This window comes from Rhineura floridana, chromosome 2 (genome assembly GCF_030035675.1).
Source record: "Rhineura floridana isolate rRhiFlo1 chromosome 2, rRhiFlo1.hap2, whole genome shotgun sequence".
Lineage (NCBI taxonomy): Eukaryota > Metazoa > Chordata > Lepidosauria > Squamata > Rhineuridae > Rhineura > Rhineura floridana.
The window spans coordinates 160260655-160274383 of NC_084481.1; the positions used below are offsets into that span (position 1 = coordinate 160260655).

The window sequence follows — 13729 nt, forward strand, 5'->3', positions numbered from 1 at the left end:
TTCATCCATCTTGTTGGTGCGTCCCAACCTGCTCCTCTCAGATCTCATCCCCTGGTCAAGCGCTTCCTAAAGGGAGCATCTCTTCTTTCACCACTGGTAGCTTATCAATTCCTGTCTTGGAGTCTTCAAAAAGTCCTACAGGCTCTGCAACATCTGATGGCATGATACCTGGGAAAACCACCTTTCAGATGAGAACAACTGTCTGCTCTGTGGCTACTAATAAGCATGCTCAGACCTATTGATCTGCTTTGAGTTTTATTCTTTGTCCTTGAAGGTTTCTCCCTTTACTTTTTTTGGTACTTCAGTAACTGTTGGGTTCCTGAGCATGCTGATGTCTCTCTTATTTCTCAGTGGCCCCATTTTGGTAATACTCCTGTTGGCACTTACTAGCTTGAGTTAGGCATTAGAGGGAATTATTACTTGGACCATAGGGAAAACAAATAGTGTAAGAATTTGTTTTTACCTTTGTCAATCATACCTTTGATAGCTATGCCAAACCAAGATGACTAAAAGGCCAGACTTATGGTTGCTGTTGTGTATATTCTCACTGGTCTAAGGAGATCCTAATATTCAAGCATCAATTAATAAGCTGACAGCACAGAAACTGTAATCCATGAGGCAAGTAATTCTTTCCACTTCAGTGTGTTAATGCTGACATGAAGAACCACAGTTCACCTTGGAAACATGTTATTTCCCCTCCCTATATTGTGCATTAGATATCCAAGTCCATTCTGCTTGATCTGGGGCCTCCTCAATTTTCTCATAACTTCGCTCTGTAATCCTCACCTTGTGTCCTCCTGCAAGAATCATGCGGGGATGGACGGAGACACTCTACTTGGCAGGGTAGCTATCTAGGTGCTATTCATCTAGAAACCAGGGGGCAGAGAATTTACTCTCTTCTTGTAAATAAGCATCTGGGAGGGCAAGAAACCACACCTCTCCCTTGCCTTACATTTCAGCACTCTTGTTTTTGAGTAATTTTCTTCCAGCCTGACTCCAATACTGGAAGTAAGCTGGGCAAGAAGAAAATTGATTTAAGGCTGCAATCCAATACATGTCTACACAGAAGTAAGCTCCATTGGGTTCAATCGGACTTTCTCCCAGGTAAGTTTGTTTTGCATTGCAGCCTAAAGCAGTTAAGTGCAGCAAGGTAAGATGGGTTTCACTCTTTCCCCCCCACATAATCTTTTTCATGTAATGAACAGATTGCCCATCCCTCCTTTCTATGTGAATAGGGATAAAATATACGTGGCTGCCCTGTCACATCTAGTCTGGCCCTCAAATTATCACCATACACAGGTCTTAACAGGCTGCTCGTAGTTGCCTACCAGCACCTCATCTTTGCTAGTTCTTCCTCATCTTCCTGTTGAATTGTCCCCTTTGCCTCCTGCTCTTACTGTCCACCATAGTTCTACAGAGTGGTGTTATAGCAGTCCTTCCCCTCTGCTACACAAATAAAAGTCCCCCCCCCATCGTTCTGCCACTCAGGATCATCTGGCGGGAGAAGACAAATTTTACTTATTTATTCACGTTTATAGCCACCTTTCTGCCATCATGGAACCCAAGGCACTATCCATGTGGTTCCTAAATAGTCACCCATCCAGGCACTGACCAGATCCAGACTTGCTTCAGCAAGATGGTGGCCTTATTTGCCTTCAAACCACACCCTAGTCTAGGACCACTACACAATCCTACATGCTACACAGAGATAGAAAACTTCATAGTGGTCACACACAAAAATAAGTATTCAAACTTTATTTCAGGTTCCTCTTATAGCTGGAGGGAGGGACTGGAGTTCTACTGTCCTGAGACTGCCAATGACCCTATTGTTCCTTGACCCCACAAGCACAAGGGTCTCGTCACTTACCTGAGCCATCAAAGCTGCCATTTCCAGAGCCAGCTCCTTATTGACAGGGAATCTCCCTCTGGCTATTTCATGACTAATCTGGAAAGCCAACAGCAAACGTTCTCGGTCTGTCTCGCCTTTTGCTTGGTTTCGAAAATATAATCTAAATTGGAGGAAAATGCCCCCAAAAGAGGGAAAATATGCCAGACATACCTTAGTACATAATCTGGATCTTGGTAGATCTCAGTTAAATGAGTATTGATTTACACTTCAAATTCCTAATTTAATTTCAGAATTAATTCAGGGCAGAATCCTGAGGGAAGTTTTGCTGTGCAAACCTCCTTAATGGTAGTGGGAGCCACACAAGAGCACAGTGATGCACTGCTCCAGTTCATTTCAAGGGAAGTTGTGCAGGAGAGTTTCCCCAGGGATTGTGCCCTCAGACTCCTAAGCTTTCCAAACAGAAAACACTTCATAAATAAAAGGTAGCAGAAGTCTGTCTCTGAGTAAAGTGCACACCTGGAAGTTTTAATAAGGTTCTAAGAGCTTTGCTAGCCACCTACTTATAGTTAAGATTTACAAATACTTGATAAAACTGAGGGACTCTGTGTAGCATCTGTCAGGAATGAGCACAAGCATAGTATGTTTATTAGCCTTCCTGCAGCTTCTCTGACAAAATTCAAATGAGAGCCAACTCCCAATTACTAGGGATCCTAAGCCATTGCTCTGATGCGTCCATGCTTAGATTATAATATCCATTCCTTGATTACAGAGTAAAAATATATTGCTGTGAAATAATTTAGGACACACCTACACAGACCTTACTAAGCATGCACATGCCATGCATCCAGTTTCCAGTCTCTGTAGTCTACATGTATCAGAAATTTCTGACTCTGTCTACCCATGTAATCAGCAAGGGCAACATGATGATCTGTCTGGACTTCCCATTATTGACATGTTGATATCTTGGTGGGTTTGTGGGGGCTGCCTGTCTGTGTGCCTTCTAAGAGACACCTTCCATGCTTTTCATTGTGAGCTACAGCACCTCAGTGGGTATTGCTAGCTCTTTTAGTAACTGCCTTGTTAATCAGACCAGTCAGCATTCTCTTGCTAACAATGGTCAGCCAAATGCCTTTGGGGCCTTTCCAGTAGGACATGATTGCAACTGCTACTCCCCGTTTTAAGTCCTCAGGCTCTGTTATGCTGCTTCAAACACACATTAAATTTTTAGCTACAGTGGCCAATTAGTTATTGACAGACATATCTTTATCTAGTGAGCAGTAGGAAATTTCTTCAGAAGGAAAGATTACCATTCTGCCTGTCTCCATACATGTATTTCTCCCAAATACTTAGGACTTGATCCAGCCACACTTTCAAGATCAATATGCTAGCTTTCTAGCAGGGGGGTCACTGTTGCTTACTGGGAGGGAGAGGGGGAAGGTGGCAGGAAGGTTGGTATGGTGTAAATGCACCAGCAGAGCCAATCCAGGATCCCTGCCAGTGCATTTGCACTGTGTTGACCTCAGGGCTGTGGAGTAAGTGACGAGACCCTTGTGCTTGTGGGATCAAGGAGTCGGAGTTGGAAGCAATTTTGGATGGAGCCGGAGTCAGAAGCAATTTTGGGTGGAGCTGGAGTCAGAAGCAATTTTGGGTGGAGTCGGAGTCGGTAGAAATGTACTGACTCCGACTTCAAAATAAAATTAATATTTTAATATTAATATTAATTTATTAATATTAATACATTAATATACATTTGCCATTTATGAAGGAGTCAGAGTCGGAGTCAGACAGTAGAAAAAATAATATACATTTGCCATTTATGAAGGAGTCGGAGTTGGACAGTAGAAAAATAGAGGAGTCTGAGTCGGAGTTGAAGGTTTGACATACCGACTCCGCAGCCCTGGTTGACCTCTCTGTCGCCTCTCCCTCTCTCTCTCTCTCTCTCTCTGTCACAGTAAGCAACAGCAACCCACCTGCTAGGAAGCTAACATAACAGCTCCGCCCCACCTGGTGAGCCATTTCTGATACTTAATAACTGAACAACAACAGCAGCACTTTTACCTCTCCTCCCACCCTCCCAACAAATACCATATCCAACAGCAGGACATGTTGATAAAGTTCCAGTTAGGGGACTAAATGCGAACTTTTGCATGCAAATTTGAGAATTTCCTCTCTAATTCATTTCAGCTTTAGTTAAACAACAGAAGTAAATATAAACGTGGATCAAACTGGATGACGTTAAACTACGTAAGAATTTATGATCACACACTGATGCAATACCAATCCCAGCCAACAGTGGACAGTACCTGTTTTTATAGGTTAGTTTCACTATTCTCGTGCCACCTTCATATTTTCCAGGATTCAACTCCTTCAAAGCTTGCTCCCACTTTGATATGACATCGCAGATCTTTAAAAGATAACAATAAAGGAGATCAAACGAGGTTCAAGAGAGAAACTTCAAGCTCAAGTCATGTATAAAAAGAAGACAGTATTGTGAACTTGGGCTCATTTCAGTGAAACGGGACATGAATCCTTATCACTTAAACAGTGAATAGCAATTCTTTCCTGGCCACATTTGTATCCCACCCTTCCTCCATGGAGCTCAAACTGGCACAGCAACCTTGTGAGGCGAGTTAGACAAAGATAAAGACTTGCCCAATGTCACTGAGCTTCATAGCTAAGTTGGTAGAATCTGAGCTTCCTCACAACCAACTCAACACATAACCCTGCTATAGTGGCTTTCCTTCCATGCTGAATCTATGCTATCACAAAGCCCTGGGATGAAACGCATTCACACTTTGATACTCAATATGTTGCTATCACTATATCCAGCCTAGTAGAGGTCCTAGTACAAGGAATTGACTTGAAGTCTATGTACCACAGGGCATTTTTCCTAGCCTCATGGAATATTATACTCGGTGTATAGCTACTCTGGTAGGCCATCTATGGGGACACTGCTCTTTAATTTACCATTGTTAATAAGCACAACTGTTAATAAATACACTAGCCAAGTTAGCACTTTGACTATCTGAGAGGGAATGTCTTCCCTAAATCAGTACAGGAAACTTTGCAAAGGAGTTAGAAATAGGCACACCTACTGTGACGGGCACAACAGGGAACATTTAGAAGCCATACAAAACTTTTATCTGTTTATTTGGACAACAAAACAAATCAGTAACAAGAGAGCCAGGACCAACATATTTTCAATTAAATATTTACTGACTTGTATATACAAAAAAGAAAATACCCACTCTCCTTCCCATTTCAATCACTTCCATATCATTTTTCTAGTTAAAATATAATACTTAGTCTTTACTAAACCAAATATATTTATATATTCAGGTACCAAATATATAATCAGTTTATACCTATTCATAGTTCCCCTTCTATAAATGTGATAAATAGCCACAAGCAGCAAATATTTGTAAGAAGAATTTGGATTACATGTATAGAGATGGAATGAGTAATCAAGAGTAATCACCTTCATAGGGCCTTGTAGGCAGTGCTCTAGATCCCTACCAGAAGGATCATCTGTAAATAGGTAAAACCCAGAGTTGGATGACTGCCTCATTCCTGTCTCCTGGTTCAGCTGCTGCAAGAACTCATCCACGGTTGAGGAGCCATCAAAGCCTACCACCTGGAAACAATTATGAAGAAAAGGAAGGCAAAATTTCTCTTTCTGTCATTATCACTGGATGAGTACACATTCATATTTCAGCTATATAACATGCATTAAGAATGGATTTAAATGAAAGAATGGTTTGTACAGAGCCTTTCCTATTCATTCACCCAACAGCTAATCATTGCTTGGTTTAAGTATGAGTGAAGGATTTCTAATCACAGTTACTAAAGAAACTCATCTATCACTATAACCTTAGATAAGCAAAAGACAGGGAAGTGGAACCTATCACATATAAAGTGATGGGGTCTGAACTGGTGGTAAATAATCAGGAAAGATAGTCTGGGCTTGATGCAAATGTCAACCCTGAGTGTGGCAGCTATGGAAAAAAAAAGGTGAATTCCACATTAGGGATTATTAGGAAAGGAATCAAAAGTAAAGCTGCCAGTATCACAATGTGTTTATCCAAATCTATGGTGCAATCACACTTTGAAGACTATACAGTTCTCAAAAAGGATATTGTATAGCTGGAAAAAGTTTGGAAAAGAGCAACAAAACTTTTCCCCCTATGAGAAAAGATTACAATGTTTTGAGTTTTTTACTTTAGAAAATAACGAGTAAAAGGGTTGCAGTGCAGTTCTGCCTTGCCCAAGTCCAGGTGTGGGGCCCTCAGGCTCTGGGGCCAAATGTGGCCCCCTAGGTGACACTATCTGGACTTTGGTATGTATCACCCCCAGGCCACACCCTCTCTCACCAGGCCACATCCCTCACTGGTTCTCCTCCACACTCTCCTAGAATGCTTTTTCTCAACTGAAACTGCTGTAATACCTCTTGCTTGCACAGATGGAGGATGTGTATGTGGTGAGTGTAGGAACCTCTGAGTTCGGGAGAGCTGGAATGTATCCTATTGTACAAAAGTAAAAATCACATCCATCACCCCTCCAACTTTTTGCCTCTTGTACCATCCACTTTTTGCATCTGATTCCCCCAGGCACATGGCCTCTATCTAGAAGGTTGCCCACAAGGAAATGTGGCTCTTTGGCTGGGAAAAAAAAGATTCCCCATCTCTGCCCTAGCTTAAGACACCAAAGTTCTCTAATGTTCTATCATGTTCAAGTGGAGAGGTCATGGCTACCCCTCCAATACACAAGCTGATGAAATATTGCTGTTTGGCAGAGAAGTTGGACAACTTCTATAGTAGGTTACACTTTGACAGTCCTGAAATTCCGAAAGACATTAAGTTCAATCCACTGAAGTATGTGTTTGTCCTGCTATTGGCTGGACTTAGCACCTGTCACTCAAAGCCACCTGAACTCAAAAGGTCATAAATATTTATGTGGTCCCTGTATTCCTCTGTTCCTCATCCTGCAACCAACTCCAGAGGGTACCAACATTAGAGGTGACTACAAGAGTAAGTTTTGCTCTGTTAATTTACCTAGTATAGGATTAGCTAGACCAATATTCTGGTTTAGTTAATTGTGCATTGGATTTCTAGGCTGTATAGGTATACTCAAGGTATTTCTCCCTCTCCCTCTCCTTCCTCTGTTTGGAGTATGCTATTAGTTTGAAGTGCCTGGGAGATCAGGAGGGGTGACAGATTGAAACTGCCAGACAGGAGACTTGGAATTTGGCTGGTAGTCCCCCGACTCCCAAGCAGACCATGGTAAGGCAGTGGGAATTCCACACCACTTGCGCTAGGTGACAGATAAACAGATGGTGGCAAGAAGAGAGAGGTACGACAGGTTGCTAGTGAGCTACGCTACTGGGTTGTCAGGCACTGGAGCAGGGTGCCTGCCTCTGTCCATCACAGAGGGACACAACAGAGGTGTATAAAATAATGGATGGTGTGGAAAAAGTGGAGAGTGGTATGTTTTTCTCCCTCTGTCTTTATACTAGAACATGGGACCATCCAGTGAAGCTGCATGTTCAGGACAGACAAAAGGAAGTACTTCATCCAATATATAGTTAAACTATCAAATTAACTCCCACAATTTGTAGTGATGGCCACCAACTTGGATGGTTTTAAAGGGTATCAGGCATATTGATGGAGGATAAGACTATCAATGGCTACTAGCCATGATGCCTGTGTACTACTTGCAGTATTGGTGGCAGTAATCCTTTGAATATCAGTGAAGAGATTATTGTATGCTTGGGTCCTGCTTATGGGCTTCGTCTAGGCATGTGACTCTCCACTGTGAGAACAGAATGCCAGACTGGATAGGGCTTTGGTATGATCCAGCAACCATAAGACTTGTAGAGGATAGGAACATAACACTCTCCCAGTACCAACCCACCAGAAAGCAACCCCCCCTGTAAAACATTTACTGACACAGAAGGGGACATCTTGAATCATTTCACTCAGCCTTGAAAGCTTCTCAGTGTACAGTCCCCCAGCTCTCATGTCTTACCTGGTAGGTTCCATTCATGAAGTGCACTGGGATGCTGAAGGGGAGTGAGTGGTGGTAAGGATTTCTCAGCAAAATGGACACTACCTCCATTCGGGAAGGTCTGGTTTCACGCTCTCCAGCTTTCAGAGTGCGTTCCATTGATCTCCTACAGTAGATGGCATACTTGCCTATTTCACTTCTACATTCACAGAGACAGAAAAATCATACAAAACATGTTTCAGAAATACCCATCACACTACTACAATTACTGCTTTTCAATAACTATTATATGAATCATTCAAAAACAAGAGAATTTTGTGGAACCTTAAAGACTAAAGGAAGTATCCACTTGGTGTCCCTCTGATGACAGAAAGCGTCCATCAGTGAAATGGCTCCTTGATTTATGAAAGTTTGCCATGTTCCAATAGAGCTTATAGAGCTGCTGTCAATATGAAAAGTAGGTCCATGCAAGAGATTCATATAAATTGCACAGGGAAGGTTATGCAACATTTTACACCTTTATTTATAAAACTATTATTTTAAAAATATTTCATAAATGATCAAGCTCTCACAGGACTATTCTGTTGCATCAAAGAAAGAATGCTTCTGTCATATTTAAACTTTAATATCACAGAATCCAATTAGGGGTCTTCTAAACAATGCTTTTTTGGCACAACAATTGTGCAAGCTGTGGCACAATGCTTGGACTTAAGACTACATGTATTGTGGAGATATACCTGTTGTAACATAATGTGTATGTTCTGGAATGTGGTTTTGTGAATGTCACAACCATATTATGGGTAGTGCCTACTACAATGCTATTGGGAAACTATAAAACTAACTTCTTCCCACCAATCTTTGATTTTTTTACTGTCTTTTTCAAGACTGATTTCTTTATTTTCCTGCTGTTGTTTAATGTATTGATTATTATACAGCCACAAGAGCGGCTGTAAACTATAGCCAGCATAGATTTTTTGCATTCCACAATGTTAAATTGCATATACCGCCCATGCCATTCTGATGCTTCCCATAAGCTCATTTCAAAACAAAACCTTACAAAACTTATTGTCCTTAACTCAGAAACGCTTGCTTAACAACACTCTTAATTTTCATGGTGATACACAAAAAACAGAGAGAATAGAGAGCTCAAAGTGTAAAAAGAGAGAAAAACACCACAACCCTTTTGAACTTTTTTCTGTCAGAGTTCTCATAATTTGTTGAAATTAATTAAAAATCAGCCATGTTCACAGAGTACCTGTAATCCTATTACTGACTGTGCCCAATACTCTGACCTTCATCTTCTGCACTTTCAAAGTTTAAAAAATGCCAGGCTGATTTTTAATTAATTTAAGAAATTTAGCATTGGAGTGAATGATAAGCCGGCAGTAAGAACCAGCTGTCCGTGTTCTAAAAGCCAGGCTCACAGCTGCTTGGCTTGGCTAGACTAATCAGGGGGCCACACACACACCAGACCTTCATTTCACTTTAGACAGTCATGGCTTCCTTCAAAGAATCCTGGGAAGTGTAGTTTGTGAAGGGTGCTGAGAGGAAACTCCTATTCCCCTTACAGAGCTCCTGTGGCCAGAGTGGTTTAACAGTCAGCCGCTCTGATTGAAGCTCTGTGAGGGGAACAGGGCCTCTCCTAGCAACTTTCAGCACCCTTCACTAACTACATGTCCCAGGATTCTTTGGGAGAAGCCATGACTGTCTAAAGTGAAATAAAGTCTGGTGTGGATGTGGCCAGGGACAGCTTTGGTTTAAATTTGGGTGGGAAACTACATGTGCCTGCTGTAGAATAAAAAGGTGAGGGGAACGCTGAAAAATGATACTGTTCACAATGTTTTCCTTTTGGAAATGGGCTTCCTCTCTGCCCAGTGCCCACCCACCCAATATCTTCCCTCCCCCTCCTCCTCCCCCTCCCCCAGGTCAGTTTCACCTATCCTGAGGATAATTGTACAGGAGTAAATCTCACTGAACTCAAAAAGCATGCAAATGATCAAACCTACCTTCCCTTGCCCCTCCCTCCCCTATCCCAATCCCCTTCTCCTCCTTCCAATCCCCTCCCCCTTCCCCTCCACATGGTCAGTATTACCTATCTTAAGCATGACTGCACAAGAGTAAATCCCACTGAACTTAATAAGCATCCCTCCCATCACCTCCCTTTTGCCTCTTCCCTCCCCTTCCTTTGCCCCTCCCCTTCCAATCCCCTCCTTCCCCCTCCCCCTCCTTCAGCTCCCCTCTCTTCTCTCTTCCTTCTTCCCTCTCCTCTCCCCTCCCAGATGGTCAGTTTTACCTGTCCCAACCATGACTGCACAGGAATAAATCCCATTGAACTCAATAAGCATGCAAATGATCAGACCTGCCTTTCCCCTTTCCTCTCTATCCCTCCTGCCTTCTTCCTCCCCTCCCCTCTTTCTTCTTCCTCCTTCCCTGCCCACTCCCTCCCTCCCTCCCTCGTCTCCCCCCCCCATGGTCAGTTTTACCTTTCCTAAGCATGATTGCACGGGAATAAATCCCATTTAACTCAATAAACATACAAATGATCAATCCTCCTCTTCCCCCTCCTCCCCTCTGCTCCTCTTCCCCTACCCCTCCCTCCTCCTCCTTCTGTCCCCATCCCCTGTGGTCAGTTTCACCTATCCTAAACGTGATTGCAGGGGAGTAAATCCTACTGAACTCAGTAAGCATGCAAATGATCAATCCATTCTCAGCAAACTTGGACAGGATCCCATTTCTTACCTGCCGGATTAAAAAGCAGAGAAATTCACTAATAGGAAAAAACCTTGCGCTTTAAGAACATACCTATAGCCAACAGATATTTTTGTCAAACTTTAAAAAGCAGGGAAATTGGGCAGTTGTACTGAATGCACCAGGGGAGCAGGAGACCTGACCTCTCCTGTGAGATATTGTGCTACCCTACAAATTTGTAAAAATGCAAACACAATTTGGCTTGGTCTTTCACAGTCCAATCCACTTCCTGTGTAGCTTGGAAGAATTTGCAGAGGAGATCAGGTCTCCTGCTCCCCTGGTGCATTCACTATAGCTGCCCAATTTCCCTGCTTTTTAAAGTTTGATAGAAATATCTGTTGGCTGTAGGTACATTCTTAAATTGCAAGGGTTTTTGCTGATTAGTGAATTTTAATTTGTTTTAATTGGTCTTTTGTATTGTAGATATTTTGTACGCTGTTTTGAAGGTTTTTATGAAGAGTGGCATAGATATTTTTTACAAATAGAGAGGCTTGTTGGATTCAGATTTCCTGCAAGTGGCAACACTGGAGGAAGGCCAGTTTTGTTGATTTTCTCCTTCCTGCTTTGCCTCCTCAAAAATATATTTCAGAGAGTTAGAGGACCCTCTGCAATAATGTGGAGGTGGTGTGGGGGACTGCAGGGGGAATTGGTGGAAATAGCCTCGCTCACTCCCATGGGAGCTCTTGCTGGATATCAGTCCATTCCATGAATGAAAGAATGTGTCCCTTTCATACATTCACAGAATCTAGCAATAATAATAACAACAACAACAAGTTTTTTTTAGTAAACCAGCAATACCTGACTGTTCCACCATCTATTGGCAATTTGCCAATAAAGGCCAGCCCTTTTCAATTGTTGAAAACAATGTGTGAGGGCTCAAACTATGCAGGGGTCCAGAGCTGCATGTGTCAGCCCCACTTCCAATGTCTCTCTGTGTGCCAGTCCTGCCTTCTCCACTCCAGACCTATCACACATGGAGTACAAAATTCTGCTAGGAGATTCTAACTGTGTTCAGCTGAATATAGTTTAAATCTTCTCTTTGGTCAGAAACCAGCCTCCTTTTGATCAGGAATTGTGGTCAACAGAATACAGTTAGAATCTTCCTGCAGACCTTTGTACTCAATGCAAGAAAGATTTGAGAGAGGAGAGGGTGGCATATATGGGGATTTTGGGGACAGGGCCTGCGGGTCCCACCCCCATCTCTACAGAGTCAATCTGAACAGGGCTAATGTTTCAGTAGCACTGTTAATCCACATGGTGAGTCAGTGTACACAAACAGCTTGCCACGTGAGCCAACTACCATTTCAAGCATTCTGCAAATAGTAGCTGTTTTGTGTGAAGCAGGCCTTATATATGAACCATTTATGAAACTGACTCATCAGTTTAATCGAGTCATATAGTTGAAAGATTCTGAAATAACTCAGCAGGGAGGAAAATAAGACAAACTCTTCACCTAGGGTCTGCACGCTGCTGCAGGTGATGCTTGAGGTACCAAAGGAAATGGTGCTGAGGCAGGAAGAGAGGAGCACAAAGAGCCAGTAATTGCCAGCACTGTGAAGAAAAAATAGGGTTACAGTGAATAAAACCGCAACTTCCGTACAGTTATTACTGCCATTTATTCTCAAGACAAAAACATTGTCTACCCAATTCTCACCAATGGTTACTTCACACATCACAAATGTTACAATAATAATATTTTTTTGACAGAGCCCAGTACATGTTTTGAAAAGTGTATACACTGATGTAAAATAGACATAGAATTCCATTAGGGGAGCTGTGATTGACTGAGGCTTCTTGTTTGGGTCCCCATATCTTTTTCAAAAAATGTTTCATCTCTCATAATACATGAAGCAGTCTCATTGCTGTGAGGACTTCATTCCACCACACTCAGATCAGACTAAGGTACACATTAGGTGCAGCTTAAAAATAGCTGCATGGCAGCAGGACAGGGGGAGGAGGAGGTAACCCCATCCATTCCATTTTCCTGATCAAAATAACACACACCCACACCCCTACTAGCCTCCTGGGCAGAAAGAAAGGTACCCTTAAAAGCACCCACAGATTTGTGCTTGGAAAATTGGCTTGCTGTAGACCTCAGTTTTGTCTACAGCAAGGCTAATACCAGATTGACACAGGATTTCAACTGGGGAAACAATGCTAGGGAAAGAGTTTAACCCCCTTTCCCCCCAGCACTGCTGCCCTGCTCCAGTATGTGTCTCCCTCCCATGGCTACTTTTTAAGCTTTTTGAGAAAACATTCACAGAGATCTCTCAGTAACATGGCTTCATTATCAATCACTTTTCATTGTCATTAAGTCTTCCCTTCTATAATCAGTGGAACTGAACTAATATCTCCAGCCATTACCTTTTCAGTTTATTCTGTATCATCATTTTCATGGCTTGCCCACATGTTCCATTTCTATAGAATACCAGACAACTTATCATGTTTACACATGATAAAAAAAGAAAATAGGTTTTTGTGGAAATAAAAACAATTACCTCTAGTGCCAATGTAAACACATCAAGAAATTCTCAATTAATATGTCATTTAAACATATTAAACAAAGCAATCACCACCTTGAACTGTGGGGCTGAACCAACAGAGGAACATTCACCTGGATGACAGAGTGATTCTGAGCTTCTCGGTTGGTCTGTCTAACTAACTGACAATAGATTTCATTCTGCAGCTCGCTGTGGGTCAGGCACACCTGTAGTGCTGTCTGAGCCAGTGTCACATGATAATCGATAGATGGAGCTTCCACAGGAATGTTGATGAACAGCTGGCAAGACTGCACAGGGAAATGAAGAACAGGAACACATTAATAGGGAAGTGAACATGTTTTTAAATTTTCCTTCCATTAAGATTATTTATTTATTATTATAGTGTCATCAGCATGCATTGTGTTCTATACAACAGATTACAAGACAACAAGTCCCTGCCCCAAGGAGCTTACCATTTAAAATATAACACAGAAGGAAACTATTTGAAGTATAACACAGGGGGAGGCAGGGGTACACAGAGATGCATATGCAATTGTTTCAGTTGTACATAGTAACAGGCTGAGTTACATTACAGCATGGAAACTAATTGTGTCAAAGGCTTTAGGAAAAAGCTGGGTTTTGAGGAAGG

The 13729-nt window shown here is 42.2% G+C and overlaps 1 protein-coding gene across 4 annotated transcripts in view; it reads right to left on the bottom strand.

The window, feature by feature from the left end:
• PLEKHH1 (pleckstrin homology, MyTH4 and FERM domain containing H1) overlaps positions 1-13729 on the bottom strand; it is an 88496-nt gene that overhangs the window by 16058 nt on the left and 58709 nt on the right. For all 4 annotated transcript variants that reach the window (XM_061611085.1, XM_061611084.1, XM_061611083.1 and 1 more), the window contains exons 19-24: positions 13215-13388; positions 12054-12151; positions 7874-8051; positions 5328-5483; positions 4153-4253; positions 1868-2009 (exon numbers count right to left, since the gene is read on the bottom strand). In XM_061611085.1, the coding sequence (XP_061467069.1) occupies positions 1868-2009; positions 4153-4253; positions 5328-5483; positions 7874-8051; positions 12054-12151; positions 13215-13388 (849 nt within the window). The remainder of the gene's footprint in view (positions 1-1867; positions 2010-4152; positions 4254-5327; positions 5484-7873; positions 8052-12053; positions 12152-13214; positions 13389-13729) is intronic.